Source organism: Patagioenas fasciata, chromosome 3 (genome assembly GCF_037038585.1).
Source record: "Patagioenas fasciata isolate bPatFas1 chromosome 3, bPatFas1.hap1, whole genome shotgun sequence".
Lineage (NCBI taxonomy): Eukaryota > Metazoa > Chordata > Aves > Columbiformes > Columbidae > Patagioenas > Patagioenas fasciata.
Window position 1 is genome coordinate 68,694,136 of NC_092522.1, and position 17,295 is coordinate 68,711,430.

At 41.1% G+C, this 17,295-nt stretch overlaps 1 protein-coding gene across 6 annotated transcripts in view; it reads left to right on the forward strand.

Annotated features, from left to right (window-relative positions):
• The window catches only part of ARHGAP18 (Rho GTPase activating protein 18), a 94,418-nt gene extending 89,189 nt beyond the window's left edge, over positions 1–5,229 (forward strand). For all 6 annotated transcript variants that reach the window (XM_065834326.2, XM_065834327.2, XM_065834325.2 and 3 more), the window contains exons 14-15: positions 223–284; positions 2,848–5,229. In XM_065834326.2, the coding sequence (XP_065690398.2) occupies positions 223–284; positions 2,848–2,939 (154 nt within the window). In that variant the 3' untranslated portion in view covers positions 2,940–5,229. The remainder of the gene's footprint in view (positions 1–222; positions 285–2,847) is intronic.
• The last annotated feature ends 12,066 nt before the right edge of the window (positions 5,230–17,295 follow it).

A 17,295-nucleotide genomic window follows, 5' to 3' on the forward strand; every position in this document is an offset into this window, starting at 1 on the left:
CAGCACCCTCAGACACATGGTGTGAACTGTGGGGTTGTTGTGTGCAGTGACAGGAGTTGGACTCAATGATCCTTGTGGGTCCCTTCCAACTCAGGGCATTGATTCTATGATTCTAACTATGCTGCTGATGGTAATTAGCTTAATTTTTCCTGGGGATGTCTACATGGCGGGCATACAAGCTCTTTCACAATACTGTTATTTATTGTGTTTTGTTCTTGACAGTGGAAATATCCAAACACTAAAGAAAGAAGACGTCTTTCTTTATGAAATAGGAGGAAATATTGGTAAGAATGGCTTCTGAACAACTTATTTTGCTATTAATAGAATAGGATTCCTTGACATGTTATCCATTGGCTTCACTATGGTTGCATTTTTATTCATGTTCCCAGTTCTCCCTGACACTAAGGCAGACAGTTAACCTTGGGGAGAAGGAAGCAGAGGTGTTGGTGCGATCATCATATCAGTAGTATCTTCTTGTCTCTCCAAGGGGATGCTCACAGCCATAACAGATGTTCCTGGTATATAGGCACAGTGAAGAAGCACAGAAAGCTTGGATAGGAAGGTGCTTGAAGTTCATTTTACTCATCTCTTTGTATTGAGGCATAATAAGTGATCTTACAATCCTTCATGCTCTGCATTTGAGCATTGCTTGCAGGTTCCTTTGGGGAAAAATGTTCAACCAGAAAGATGACCTAGTGATAAAATTTTCCAACAGCTTGTCTTTCCTGCTCTGTTTTCTAGACCCTCTTGATTAAAGCAAATAGCAAATGGGTCAGGTTAATGCCAAAGGATCATTTTGAACACAATTCTGAAATTTTCTTTGGTGAATGCAGAAGTATTTTTGCATTGGAGATCAGTTTCTAATCACAGTATTTTTCATATGCTCAGGGAAAAAAATATAACTAGAAAGCAGTATTGGATTGGACTTACATTTACATTTTTCTTATTAACTGTGACCTCTTAAACTTTATTTGAAGTTATAAAATTACATTAATACCCTGTACTTTTTTACTTTGCAAGTTTAAATCCTGTATGTAAATTGCTACTTCCAGCAATTTTCCTTTTTAGTTAATCACTGTTTTAAATCAATTACTTTTGTGTGTGTGTGTCTAAACCAAGTGACTTAAAGTAAATTAAAAAGAACAGTTTTCTATATTCCGTGCAACAGATATGTTTTAGTGTTTTTACTAAGTCTGATGGCGAAAAAGAAGTTACTACGATAGCCGGATGCCAGGTTAATGTATCATATGTTCTCTTGCATTTTCAATATGTACAGACATTTCTAAGACTTTTTTTAAAGGATAGGAGTATATTTTTCTTTTACAGAGATTTGGTCACTGTAGAAGAAGGTTTTTGTAACAGAATTGCAGTGAAATTGAAACAACTTACTATCACTTTAAACATATGACAGAAATAGTATGGATCTCAGAGAAAACACGTTACTTGTTGCAGGTTTGTTTTGTTATGGAATAGGATAAAAAGCTTGGATGTTTCTTCTGTCTAAATACTTCCAGACAATTACAACTTTAATCAGCCCTTACAAATACTCAGTTGAGATAAGATAAACTCCATGACTATAACCTGCTGTACATGTTTAAGTAAACCAGCTGTCCTGATCTTTGCTATTCTCTTTCTGCCCAATGTGACTCACTCACGTAGAGACACCCCAAAAGCAAGAAGACTTGACAGGCTCAAGGGACACTCATGTGCTTACACTTATAATTGCAGCGTGAACAATGCTCTGATCCTGTCCTCTGGCAGATGGAGCTGCTGAAGTCTCCAGACATTTACTTAGTACTGCATAGAGCTTCAGGGCACCGAGTGGGACTTCTGTCATTGCTTTGTGACCAGGATTGGGTAGGGACATGGCAAACCACTGTCTCTGTGCTCTCACTGCCTGAACACACTGCACTGTGTGCGGGAGAGGGCTGAGTTCAGCAGCGTGGGCAGTACAGGTCATGTAGGTTGGGATAAAAATCCTGGAGGGAAGGCAGGCTGCCACCTCGCAAGGAGAGTGGATGAAGAATGAGCAGATGGAGACCGAGCCTGGTTGAACAGGAGTCTTACCTTCTCGCCTGCTCTGCACAGGGCACACAAACCCAGCTGCAGCATCCCACCTCTGCTCACCTACTGCTTCAGGAGCACAGGAGCTTGAAATGTCTGGCTGGCACACAAACTATACCACTTGGCACGGTGGAGTGGGAGAGGGGCTCTGCTGTAGGGCTGCAAATGCATGAGATAATGCTTTGCCTGTTGGGGAATGGGAAGAGCATGCAGATCTTGATGGATCAGCATATGCTATTTTCATCATCGCTACTAGACATAAATTAATTGCTTGTAACGCACCAAGAACTCTGTACTGCTGTTCCCTCCTAGGGCAGTGACCTTTACAAGTGCTGTGCAGAGCTGCTGACCAAGAGGAGCAGGATAGGGAGTAAACCTTCTTAGCGAGGACAAACCTTGCTGAAACTTTCCATTTAAGAATGGGAAAATAACCTGTAATTTTAATGGGCTTCTATGTAAATATGAACCATAAGAGGACCAGGGCATTGCTCTTTTCCTAAACCTTTGCAGAGAGGAGCTCCCATGTGCGTGGTCTGTGTGAAAAATCTGACCTAGAACATGCCACAGAGGTGACACAGCCCCTACGCTCCTCCCTTCTTCCTCCCCAAGACAGATGGGAAGGGCGAGAGCACTTCTAGGTTTTAGCTGCATTGTCCTTTCTTTTTGTCCCTTTGCACACAAAGGGCTTGAAAACCTAACCTGACAAAAGCAGTGACAGAAACTTTGAAAATTGTTTCTTTGGCTTTTGATACTGATGTAACCATGTATCTCTTCTGTTTCTAGGAGAACGCTGCCTTGATGATGATACCTACATGAAGGACCTGTACCAACTCAACCCAAATGCCGAGTGGGTTATAAAATCTAAGCAGAGCTAAGCTCACAACTCATGGCAAATGAACAACTTGTGGACTTACTTTGTAAGGCTGAATGTTTCAAAGGGATAATGTGTCCTTTCAACATTCAACTGTTAAATATATTAATAGAACTTTATCCAGTTAAAAAAAAAAGTAGTGTTGGAAGCCCAGTAGTGATTACCAATAAATTTTCAGTTTTACTCACAGCAAAATTTGGATATAGCACAGTTTTCCCACTCATATTTGAAATGAGAATAAGTACCTTAAATATTTTAATGGCACTAATCTACCTCCCATCTGGTAGATCTTGTTTCAGAAAAATTTATTTTTCAAACAGATGTTTAACCTCTTTGTCTTAGAGATCTACAATCTGTTTGTGTAGAGTTGTGTTCATATAGGTCTGTACAGTGCTAGGACACTGGAGAACCAAATCCTGATGAGCACTTCTGAGTGGTACAGTATTAAAAATACCTAAAATCAGTCATATGAATTTCCCAGGTGTGAAATTCACAGGAAAAAAAAAAAAAACCAACAAAAAAACACAAAACCCTGCAATGCAATGTATTTTGTCTCTGGAAGTCCTGATTTTGTTCACTTTCTAGGTAAAGTTTGATGAAAACTATTTAAAAGCAACTGTGAAAATGCTTTCTATGCAGCTTTTTTGCTAGGTCTTTAAAATATTTTTTATTCTTATTCCAGTTTATTGTATTCTTGAGATTATTTAAAAAAAAAGAAAAAAAAAAGAAAAAAAAAGAGGACCATGTGACAAGGTGAGTCATTTTTGTAGCTCACCACTCTTGGCAGCGTCCTTTCTGGAATATTGTCAAGCACTGGAAAGACCTTTTGGTTGTTCAGCAATGAGATGCAGCTGTGTTACTTATACTGGTTTTGGGGTTTTTTGAACATCTGATAGATGTATTTTGTGAACTGCCAAAACCTGCCACTTACTAGCACAATAAAAACTTTCAGGAAGAATAAAATAACTATAGAGGGAAACTGTCATCTGAATTCCACAGGTAGCAAACCCCCAAAATCAGTGGAAAAGTCTGCTGTGGAGTTCACATGGGTTTTTTGATGTTATCTACCATCAGCTTTATGTCTGGTCTGTCCTGGATGAGGCTGGAAATGCTGAGGCTGATAGATGCTGTCTGAACCACTTCAAAAATTAATAGTCCAGTGGTAAACTATTGCAAATCCTTCTCTTTGCACAGAAGGACTGAAAGGTCCCCGTGGACTTCACTGATAATGAATTACAATCTGACGTGGCTTTTTGCAGCACAAAGAGCTGTGGACAGTGGCTCTGGAGCCTCAGTCCCACAGCAACACTTTGGGCTTCACCAATTTGTGTACTGCTTTACAATTGATTTGTAAACTAGCTCAGCTGTGCTTAAGCGCTCACACCTGTGTGCTGACTACCTGAAATAACTACTGTGAAATTATATCCTTGGGATGAAATATTTTCTTTCTGTGCACACACAGAATTATATTGACCTCATGGGGAATATTCTACATACAATCAAGGACTGAATGACACTCTTTTATGTGATCAAAGCTGATTAAAGGAATAAAGGGTCTTTCTGCTGAGCTTTGGATACAGGCCCTGACTATGTTGTTCCCAAAGTAACCACTGGAACTCTTCATTTTATATTTAAGCAGTGAAACAGAACTCTGAAAGGTCATAGAAAAATTAGACATCTACTAGTTCTATTTGTTATTCACAGCATATGAACAATTTTGGGGGTGCAAGTATTTATTGGTTTTTTGAAGTCAAAGGCTGCCTTCATATGGAAAGGAAGCACTGAACACTTTTCAAACGCAGGATGAATACCACAGGAAATTGTTCTAATGTGACTGTGCTCCCCTCGAAGCTCCGTCTCGTTGAGTACCCCAGGGTGGTTTAGCACTGTGCCACTATGGGTGAGCCCTGTGAGACAAGTCACTTCTGTCAGTAGAACAAACTACACTCCCTGTTCTTTAAGTCTAAGCAGTAGAGTAGAAAAACAGTACAATGCTTAGGTAAATATTTATGAATCTAATGTAATAAATGTAAGGGTTTTTTGTCATGTAATACAAAAATGATGTGCATTTTCTAATACATTATAGTTCTGTAAAAGATTGCTTGTTACTGGAACTCTAGATGTTATTTTAATCAGGAGAAAAGTGCAGATGATAGGAACAGCTGTACAGTTTCAGTGTAAAATTACAACCACCCTGTGGCTATGATCTCTTAAATAACTTTGTTTCTGGTTTAGTGCCATTATCTTTTTTTAATTTAAAAAGCTCTTTTATAATTAAATGTTGTTTTTTCTGACTTCTTTTCTCATTTGAATTCTTATATTTGTATGTAAAATACACACAACTGACACAAGCAGTAATTATTTTTTAATTTCACACTTTATGTCTTTGTAGATAGTTTGTAGTTTTGTGGGTGAAAAGGAGACATTGATTAAGTTAGCAACAGTCTTGCAAAATCAATGCCTGCTGGAAAAGGAAGAACTGGTTAGAAGTTTAAAACTTTGCTGCAATCACAGCACACCTTCGCTAAAACTGTAATATAACCCTTTATTGGGTATACATGAGGGAACATCATCCCTCTCAGCATTAATTGAAAATACTGGCTCTTAATTCCTCATAATTAAATAATTCAATTAGGGCACAAGGAGGAAGTCCAAAACGCATTCAGGTAAGCTGATAAAAATCTTTTATAATTAAGAAGACAACACTGCTTGGGTTCCTTATTTGGGGCAATTTGGCAGCCAACCATTGTTTAGCTGATGACTTGGGAAAACACATCCACAGGTTTGGGTTTTTTTTGTGCCCAGCTGACAGATTAATTGATTCAACACTTAGTGTGCAACTATGTGCCAGCAGAGTGGCACGAATGCATCCGGTGCAGCAGGACTGGGATGGGGGAAGGAAGGAGTGGGGCAGCACGCCTGGATGTTATGGAATATGCAAGGTTGGGTTTATTCTCAAAAATCATCCTCGAATGTATATTGGGGGCAGGGGGAAGGGTGTGCAGTCCTTGTGTGGGCTGTTGACACCTTTCTCATGCTGCCTGCCCTCTTCAAAGAGTTTGTGCTCATTTTCCATAGCCTTCTGTACTGCCCCAGCTTGCGTGAAGCAGATGTACCATCCCTGGATAGCCACAGGTTCTGGGAAGAAAGCAGTCGTCTCGTGTTGCAGCTCCACAGGCAGCGTGTGTGAATGTGCTGGTGAGGTTCCACAAAGGTGGGAGGGAGGAGGAAGATCCTCCCCCTCAAGGCCAGGCTGGATGGGGCTCTGAGCAACCTGATCTAGTTGAAGATGTCCCTGATCATTGCAGGGGGGTTGGACTAGGTGACCCTTGAAGGTCCCTTCCAACCCAAACCATTCTATGATTCTACTGGTCTGTGATTCTACAAATGGGTCTGCATGGGTGGAAGCATTGGCTGAGTTTCCTTCAGGCCTTTCAGTACCCAGTGGCATGACTGAGAGGAATTCAGGGGCTAAGGAGATGTATTTTATCCAGTGAGCACAGATGGAGAAGGAAACATTTGAGAAAGGCTTCCTAGAAACTTTTTCCATTATTTCTTTGTCAGATATTCCTTTTAAAACTAATGGAACTGTCCAATCAAATACATTCTTTTACTAAGAGTTAAGTTGCAGCAGAAAGCTAACTTGGCAAAAGATTTGCTAAATGAATGACTTCCTCTGTATCACACTTAAATATATCTGAGGAGTAGACCTCTGTTGTGCTATTTTTAAAAGGTTGCAGCCATTCAAAATGAGTAAAATGAATACATACTTGCATCAATATTTACAATATTTTTTTTTATGTAAAGCATTGCTTATAGGATCTTCAAACCACTGTTTGTGTTTGCACACAAACCACATCTGAGGCAGGTAGGTAATTATTATTCCCATGTAACAGCTGGGAAAAGTGTTCATAAATGGCTTGTTTGCGGCTAGAAGGGGTGGAATCAATCTGATTTGTAGAAATCAAATATAATTCTCCAAAAATTGTTTTAAAAATCTGCCATATTGCCAATAACACAAGTACGGTAATCACAGATCTGACTTCAGGGGACTGTTTTAATAAATACAATACTGTGGCTTTTAGCCTGGTTTCCACAGGAAAGGTGTCTGGGCTAATCTCGCTGCCTATATGTGTCTTCCCCTAATTACTTTTGAATCTCTTAGCAGACTTCAGCCATTTTTGGCAAATGGAGTGAGAGGAGGGAATGTCTCAAAAACAATTAAGTGTCCATGAGCTTCAGAAAATTAGGTACTTGGGAGACAGAGGCCGTACAAGTCTGTTGCCCAAAGAGAAGACCACAGCATCAACTCACCCTTTATTGAGGCACCAGAACAGGTGTGGGAGAGGGAACTTGTGCACACTCTGACTATGGAGGGAGGCTGTGCTTGGAGCTCACAGCCAGCTGTCGGGAGCTGGCATCAGGCGTTTGGATGCCAGTGAAAGCACCTGCTCGTGTTGCCTTCTGACTTCTGAATAATCTTTGCTGACTTGATAGGGGGTGATTGTTGCTGAAGCTGCTGCACTTCTCTTGGGCTGGCTTTTGTGACGCAGCTTCTCCACAACTTCTGGTTAGTACGACTCATCCCCATCCCCTCTCTATGGACTGAGCAACTAAACGAGCATCTTCCCAGCCTGAGCAGTACCTGCAGTTAATGGCATTCATGGAGGCCAGGAGGTGGGTAGTGGTACATCTGCTCTCTCTGCTTGTAGGTCTGCTGGAAATTACCTTAATCCTGGACAAAGATCAGATCTAAACTTGGTCAGTACCCAGGGACACCCTTCACGTACAGGTTTTAAACTCTAGTGGGAATGTAACTTGCTGTTCAAATCTTCTGTTCCAAATCACATGGAGGTGGTGGTGGTGGTGGTGGTGGTGGTTCAAAATCCCTGCAGATGTTACCATCAATTAGTCCTTTTTGGGATGATTGAAAGGATCCTTCATTCTCCCTGTGGCACTGTAAGACCAGTAAAGTAGCACCCATGCACACTGAGAGCTGAAGTCTCCATACCTCATCTGCCACATGAGCTTTGCCCTCTGTGTTAGCATGACATTCCCTAATGCATCACTCTTGAAAATGCCTGGGTTTTGTGGAGCTGGCTCGGTTCCCGTGGGCATCCTGATCACTAGATCGGGTCCTGCAGGTCAGTCAGTTCTGTGCTTTTTTTTTCCCCCACGGGATTTCACATGCCCTCAGAGCAGTGAAGCTGCCACCTGGTTATTACCTGAATGTGTGTGTGCTCTCCACTGTAACTCATCGCCGGTTTGGGATAAGCGGGGGTCCAGCCCTACAGTGCCCACGCCTTTATTTCCCTGTCAGGCAACCGCCCCTCTGCGTGTGAAATCTCCGCACTCTGCCACGGGTGGCCTGACCTCGCTGTCCTGGCTCCACCGGGACCTGCCGCAGCTGCGGTACTTCCTGGCTCTTTCTCCTGCGGCGGCAGGTGGCGGTGGTGCACCGCACAGTACTGGACCGGGCCGTGCTGGACCGGGCCGAACGGTGCCGGCCCCGCCGCCCGCCCCGCCCCGTCCCGGCCGCCGCCGCGGAGCTGCGCGCCCCTGGGTACAGGCGGGGAAGTCACTACCCCCCGCCAAATGCGGGCTGGCGGAACGTCGGAGCCGCGAAATGGAGTATGTACGTCTCATAATGTCTGCTCCCCTTTCCTACTTCCCTTTTTTTCCCCCAATATAAATAAATCAGTGTCTTTTAGAGAAGGTGAGAATTTAAAATATTATATAGTGCTCTAACTATATACATCAGATCTCTACTAGTGTGCTCCTGTCTGCTTTCATGCCGTGCATCCTGTCAGCTGCACTGACAGCTCTTTGACTTTCTGAAGTCATGTGTATAATTTAATGTCTTTTTTGCACACCCTTGGCTAGTCGCACAGTGCATAATTTAATTTATCTGAGGTGGTGCATCAGGCAGGTAGAACTTCAGCATCAAGCTATCTCAGCACAGTGATGCTGTGGGGATAGAAAGCTTTGCATAGCAGAAAATAGCAAGCTCGCATGAGTTATTGGAGTGTCCCTTGTGGGTTATCAACATGAAGATACATGACCAGCTCCAAATGACCCAGAATAAACGAGGGAACATGTAATTGCTTGGAAATGGTCGAGTGTTTGACTAAGGTTCCAGATCCCGGGCTGCACTGGATTAGCAACTGGAAACTAGTTTCTTATTCATTTTTTCCTGTAATCTGAGAAGAAACATTTGATTTAAATCTGGCCTTATTTTGGATTAGTCTGAAACTTATCAGGGTTTCTAACCTAATTTGGTTGCTTTAGTTATATTCTAGCATGTTCCCACATTTTGCTCTGTAAGTTATGAGGCAAATGAGCTCCTAAACCCTTATTCTGGGTGCTCCTCCTCAGCTGTTGTCTTCCAGAAGCTGTCTGGAAGATCCGATTCAGCCTGCACGAAGGGAGTTTCTTTCAGTCAGAACCAGAGCCTGAGTAGGTGAAATGGTGTTGAAGCTCTTGCTGTGGGGCTTCGCCTATCTGTGAAGGGCAGAGCTGAGGGTTGCCCATTTCAGTATCACAGCCTGACTCCCTTTCTCCTGTGTGTCAGTCCCATACTTATTCTGTATAGCATTTTGCTTCTGTGACTGTAAAATCTTTGGATGCAACCAGGTGACATCCGTCTGAGATCATGTTTTTGTTTAAAACACTTGATCTTGAAATAAGCAGCATTTGTGAGGTCTGATAAGGGTGAAACCGTCCTGTGCAGCCTTGGAGTTGTGGCAAAAACATCTGCTGGTTCTTTTAATGTGCCACTGTAAACCAAAAAGAAATAAGATTTTTCTTCTTGTTGGGTTTAGCAATGAGAGAACAGAGAAATCTGACATGGTTAGGAGTTCAAATACATGAAAATTATAGTGAAAACTCAGCATAATTAGTAGAATTTTTCTGTATAACCACAATGTGGGTGTTTTGGGGATACATACAAAAAATATACATTATTACAATATTCTGCTCTTTATATTTTCTGAAAAATTTCTAAGTTGCCTATATCAAATCTGCTTGGATCATTATAAGAGGAACTGAGCTAGTGGAGAAGTACTTGCTAAGCCAGTGGTGCACTGTTGGTAAAGTTAGGAAAGAACTAATTATTTTTTTTTTGCCAAGACTTCTGTGGCTGTGGCACAGCAAATTCTAAAAACACTTACTTGGTTCTAGGAAAAAGTAAATTAATGCATAAACAGTACAAATAAACTGCATAATTAGCTATGCTGATAGTGACAGCACTGGTATCCCACGTCTGTTTATTAGGTGCTGCCTCACAAGAAATGCTGAGTGTGGGCAATGCTGATTAAAGTGGCTATTCTTCATTTGTCTCTGCCTTTACTTTTGGGTAATTTTAGCACTCCCACTCTTTTATAAAGCCCTTTAGCAATATCTAAGCAGTTTTAGTACGACAGGGACAAAAGGTAAAGATCTACTCTGTGTGATGTTTTTGTCTGTGCCAGTGTGCTCCATCTACACTATGAACAGAGGAAAAGGCCAGAAATATTATTCAGCTATGTAACCTCGCAAGGCATAGCTGATGGTTGAATCACTGTGAATGCAGTTTGGGACTTTTTCCTCATATTAGTTACTTTATACTTCATACTGAATTTCATCTGTCATTTTTTAACCAGTTTTGATGTCTGTTTTTATTTTTTGAGTCTTCCTTATCAACATGCTTGCATGAACTTTCTCAAAACCTTCAACAGATTCATGAGTCATGACTTTATTATAGTGTCATCTTCAGTAACAGATTACTACATTTAATAATTCAGCTGTGTCATACTTGAATTTTGTTTATTCTGTGAGCAAAGACCATCTGCTGCTGATAACTAGCTAGTGTTAATTTTCTCAATTTGTGTTACAAATTTTTGCTGAAATTCAGTTTGAGAGTTCATCTGGAATCTGTTCTGTAAATCCTAAAGAGATAATATAGATGTGGAAAATTAGTTTTGTTTTTCTCTTGTAGTCTCTCATTTGGTCATTGTTGGTCCTATAAATTTCTGTCAGCCCTCCTGTTCCTGAGAAAAGAAAAACTGGTTTTACACCCTTGAACCTTGCTGCACCTGGAACCACAGATTCTTTTCACTTCCAGGGTTGACCTCTCCTCTGTACCCCCTCACCGCAGGGCTCCAGGTCACATTTGATAACACAGACAACCTTGGCACCATCCCTCCCCCTGCCAACCAATTTCCCAAGGGCTCCTCCTGCTTAAGAACCAAAATGAGCAAGAGTGAAGTGAATCACAGTTTTCTGGTTGCTTTTTAAGAAAAGTGTCAGTACCGTGACTGTCATGTCCCTGTGGGGTGTACATGTTTCAGTGGGACACCTCAAAGTGACATTTCCTGAGTCTTGTTGGACCGTTGGCTTTCTTGTCAAGGTTTTGCTTTGACACCGATCCTCTGCTTTGTGACAATTTCATTATTAATTACTACTACTACTAAAAAAAACCCAAACTTAATGGAATGCAACTTTTCCCCTTCTTGGAGTATTTGAATCTTAATGTAGTATTTCTTTGTCTGCTTCCCATTCAGAAACAGTTTTATTTTCTTTCCCAACTGATTCTGTTGTCTCTTTTTCCCTTCCTTCCACCTCTTCCATTGTCTTCCAGTCCCTCCATTCTGGCGCAGTGTCCCTGAAGTCAGTGGTGTGTGTGGAAGTGGAGAGGGACAGCACTGTCTACATTGTCACTCCGCAGTTCAGCTTCTGCAGGCACTCAATATATTCAGGCTTGTGCCTTTACACTTCCTCTCTTTATTCTTCTCAATGATCATCCAAAGACCTGCTTAGAAATGTTAAATAACTGCTGTAATTACCCAGTCTTTCTGAAATCCTTTTTCATCTGTGTCACACTTCCTACAAATGCCATTCATTTGTGAATGAAACAGCATAGATACAAATGCTATTAATTTATTTCTCCTCTGACCTTTTGTATCACTTTTAAGTATTTACTGTGTCAGGAATGCCTTGGCTCGTTGCATTTCAGTGTGGCTTTTATCTGCTTTTGGCTTCATTTAGTTTAATTGCTCCCCTATCAATGCACCTCCTGTCTACCCTCTGGCAAGGGGGTGTGAGAACAAGGAAATAGTAGTTTTCAGTGCTGAGTGTAGATATCAATCTCAGAAGTCATGGCAATGGCCAGGTCTTCAATATGGAGCCCTAATTTTACCTTTATGTTTAGTGTAGAAATCTGTTTTAGCTGGGAGATGTGTAGCAGTTACAGAAAACCGAGGCAAATTTGATGCAAAGTTCAGAGAAAACTGTTAAATCTATTTCTACAGTAGAGACCTCTGCAAATTTACCCTAATAGAACACTTCCTTGTGTGCCTTCCCCCAGGAATAGCTTGTTGTTATTCCCCTTCAGACTGTCCTCAGAGCATAGCTAGCTGCCTTTGAAAAAAAAGCAGAAAAAGTTGAATAGTCTTATATCAGAAGAATAGAAAATGTGAAGTAAGCAGAATTATTCAGCCTAATTGTCTCTGGGGTCTCATTGAAGCTTATTAAGGAACAGAAGGGCCAGTTCTAACTTTTATGGGCCAGATTTTCTTAAGAATTTAGTATATTGTATGCTGCCTTCCTTATACTAGATGTATTACACTGGAAACATGATTCAGAGTGTGTGGCTCATCCTCGTTCCCCCTGTCAAGAACATGATCCCCATGCTCATTGACCAATGATACCTAAACAGTGAGAGACTGGTTGGCAAGTAGTCAATTATTCTTGGTAGCAATGCACTTACAGCAAATAGCATTTTTTTTTTCCCCTCCTTATATTTAGCCAATTATTTGGCATAATTTGCCAAAAATTTTCACAGGGAAGTTTAAACTTTATATCAACTTGCTTTTATAGTTGGCATGCAGAAAATACTTCCTTTTTGTATGATGCTGGAGTATTTTGGGGAGTTGCAGACAACTAACTGGTCAAGCAATTTCCAAACATAGACAGTTGAGCATATTCTTAAATGGTTACTTTTTCTAAAATGTCTGTGCCTTTATCTCTAAAGCTACAGTATGAAGTTTGGATTTTGCATTCTAGCAAAATCTATCAAAAACAAAAGAAAAAAACCCAAGCCACCCACCTGTATTGATCAAATATCAATGCTACCCTGCAGTCCAGAAGTGTGCACGTTGAATTGCCTGCATGGCAGAGTGAGTTTCTAGTTTTCTTTGCTCAGCGTTGTAGAAAATGAGATTAGGTCTCAGTCCTGTAGGACAGAAAAATATTTAGACAAAGATTTATACTGTAAAATGTAATCCAAAATAAAGCATCCCTGTTTCTTGTTTTAATACAAGGGGAGAAGGGAATGCTCAGTGAAACTAAACAGTGTCAAATCAATATCAACATCTGAAATAGAATATTTATATAAATAACAAGGCACTGGTGATGTAGCAAAGCAAAATTTGAACTGCCTTGGTACATGGTTTGGACTGAATGTTACCTTGTTCAGCTGAAAGCGACGGCAGCCTGATGTTGGACCTTGTTTGCTGTGAGCTGAATTGTGATCACCTCTTCAGAGAGATGGGTAGAAGCTGGAGGCTGGTGTAGTTTGTTCTGGTGAGAAGGAAGGGGTCCTCCCTGCTCCTTCTCAGCCTCACAGACATGTAGGGGTGCACCAGCCTGACATAACGCCCAAAGAAAGAAGAGTTTTAGGCTAAAAGCTTCAGGAGTAAAGAAAACAACTGGGAATGGTGGGTAAAGGTTTTCTTCTGATTTCATAAACTCTCTTGGGTTATGTGTATGCCCCGATGGGAAAAATTCTTCTCCTGGGAGAGGGAGACCTCCCATACAAAACATCCATAGCTCAGGGAAAAACGGGAGGCGAGGCCAGTCTGTGGGAGAGTCTGCTCTCTGTGAGGTGTTGAAGCTTCAGAAGAGAGAACTCCTGCCTGATAAATGGGTATGAGCCATTCTGCAGCTGTCAGAGGCACGGCTGAGTTAAGTCGCCCATAGGGACCCATGAGGCCTTTGGTAAGGCTTTTGCCATGTTCTTACCCCTATCGCATCTCTGATATGTCTGTGGCTGCTTTCTGAACCCTGTCAGAGCAGATGGACCCTGACTGAAAGTGCCAATTCACATGTTCTAATGGGCTGCTGAAACCTCATGGTCCAAGAAGTGAGTGGGTTGGTAGAAATTATGAACTATATTGGCAATGATGTCAGGGGAAAAATGAGAGCCAAGCTGAGCTAGTAAACCCTTTGTAGCAATGTGACGGTCCTTGTAGGACTCCTGAGCTGTGTGCCTTGGAGGGGTTGCAGAGGCCAGTAGAGGCATTGAGAATTACCAAACTCTCAATGTTATGGTAGAGGTGGGGACAGCATCTATTACTCAGCAGTGATATATATCAGAATGTCTCAGAAAGGAAAATAATTTATGCTCTCTAATAACAAGAATGTCTTGTAACAACATAACCTATCTGTTTTTGCTTCCGCATTTATATGCGGGAGATTTATGAAACGCACACTGTATAGTGTTTTGTTGCATATTGGTAATACTTTCCAGATCTTCTTCATCAGACTGGATCAAGCAGCCATAATACAGAGAATGCCATACATAACCGTTTCTACCGGTAACATGGTCTTGCTGCAATTGTGCTTCAGACTGGGCTGAGTTACAGCTTTCTGTCCATGAAAAACAAGCTGAGATGCAGGTTGAGACCAAAAACTTCCTCTGCCAATATTCCCAGACATCGGCTTGCTTAGAAACTAATATAAAAGAGTTAGAGCATTACATTTATTCAGGCTTTTAAAATTTCCCTCATGAACACAATATTTGCCAATGTCTACCAACTCTGCACCTTTCCTGGTCCTTTCATCTCCTTAGGGAAAAAAGGTGGAGAGGTAAGGAAAAAAATATTTTAAAGTATTTGAAACTCATTCACATAAGGATTTGCCATTCTTTTGAAGACATGAAAGCTGCACTAGCCTTTAATTCTGCATCTGAGATGCCCTGACTTGCAGCAGAGAATAGAGCAGATGTATAGTTCTATTTTTTTGTTAATGTGGAGGTTCTCACCTGATGCCATGGAGCACCAGGCTGAAAATTTACCATAAAACATCTTACAGAAAGGAGTGTCAGTAAAGGATGTTTTTGATATGATGCTAAGTGGAATTCCTTGGATTTAAAAGTATAATGCAAGACAAAGCAATTTAGGAGGCAACACAGCATTCACATTGCTTGTCTTTTCTTCTCGGTGTAGTCGATACTGTCCTGCTAGTCTCTGTGGCTAGGATCCATAAAGAACTTCATAATGACTTCTACTTCCAGCTGATAATCTGTTATATTTATGCTACAACACTGAAGTGAGGCAGATAAGCCTATTTGCTGCTCAGTGTGTTAATTCTGTTCTAGCGATGAAAAATGTTATGTTTAAATACATAAAGAGCTCCAGTAGCATCTGACAGCTTCCAAAATTTGTGTAGGGAGACAGTTGGAGAAGAGTACAATCAAATTACTATCATGTCTGAAGCATTTAATCTTTTTTGCTCCACAAAGATGTTCCCGGTCTTCTTCACCCATCGTATAGCTTTTTCTGTAGGTAGAAATGTAAAGTATACTGAAGTGAACTTTATTTCAGTAATGTCTGACCCACTATGATTTTTCTTAGGTACTCTTTGTCTTTTCTCCCTGATGAAGATACCTGGCACTTACAATGCAACTCTCTTCACAGTAAGTTTATGCACTTTCAATATAAGATGTTGTGAAGTTTTGTATTCTGAGCACAATTCAGATGAAGTTTGTGTTAACAAGAAAATTATTTTCATGTGCTCAAAGTCATTTATGGAACAAAAATTACTAAAATATACAAGAGAAGCATTGAGAAAATATTGATTACAGACTTATTTGCTTGTTTTCTGCCATTGAAAGATGGATTTTTTCTTTTTGAAATGCATTTATGTATTTTCTAGTAGCAGCAACATTAAAAAAGCCACTAATTACTGCCTATTACCACAGAACAACTTTCTTCCTCTTTAGAAAATAATTTAATTATTTTTAAGCTAAAATAACTTGATGTGAGGACTAATTAACTGTTCCAAACTTTAACATCTGCACATATGTCATCCAGAAAACGGTTTGTTTTTTTCGGATTATTATTTACTTGGTTCGAAGTAGCCCTTTCACTGGGCTTATGAAGATATTTTGGTAGTGCATTTGCAGAAATAGTGGAGAAAGATGGCTAATATGATGATATTAATGCAAACTGGCATGCACAGAAATTTATGTCAGAAAAATGAAGCATAGGATCTTACTGTGGGGTTATATATCAAGCAAATCCATAATCCATCTTTCACATTGTGGCTGAATTTGCAAAATGTGAGCAGTGATTACAGTTGACAGAGTTGTTTCCCAGAACAGGGCACCTCAGAAGGAATTTGCTTTTCAGGAGGGCAGTGCTCAAAAAAGTGAACGTGGCTCATTCGTTCGCTTTTTATTAATTGGCACTTGTGCCACAAGCTGGGCATCTAGAGATGCTCACAATCATTAGTTCATGGTGAAAAGCTTTACTTAGTCTTGGATCCATGAATAAAACCAGTGTAGATAGGCTTCGCTGTGTTTCTTCAGTGACAGAGGAGGAGGAAATAGCAAAAATGATGATTGTCTTGATTCTGAAAAATGAATCTTCTCCATATTATGAGGGAATAAAGAGGGCTAATGTACCCAGAACATCGAGCCACATTCCTGTGTCGCTTTTATCTCCCCCCACTTCCCCAGCAAGGAGAACGGCTTTCCAGGTAAGCAGCCCAGGAGAATGACCTGGGGTCCCAGGCCATGGGGAAGGACAGGAGCGTGCCCGTGGTGCCACCAGGAGAGGCTCTCTAGAGGGCAGGTCAGTGAAAGGACCCGCAGCCCTTCTTCCCCTCACACTGTTACCACCAAGTTACAAAGTAGAAGCAAATAGCCCAGTCCCAAGCATCCCTGAGAGGGAGGGAAGGGAAGAAATGAAGTTCCAGTTGCGTGTTGTTTGTTGTGGCCTCAGCTTTGTGGCACTGGGCTTGTGCAAGTGCCAGCATTCTGCCTACTCCTTTGCTTCAAGCTCGAGCAAGTTCAGAGAGACGTTGATAATGCTTGTATTCTGTGCATCAGACAAAAGATAAATTACCTTCTCCTTCCAAAAGGGACAAATAGTGTTTGACTTTCTTTTTTTTTTTTTTTTCGTAATTAAGAAGGGGAGAATGGTCTGGCAACAGCTGTCAGGGGAGGAAGACTCCAGACTACACAGGTGGGCATGATGCTCCCCCATACAGTGCCTGCTGCAGGTTCAGTCCTAATCCAGCTTCTGATGCTTCCTGAGAAAGAAGCACTGTGACAAGTTTAACACATGCTGTACATACAGTAATTATGCATTTGTCAGCTG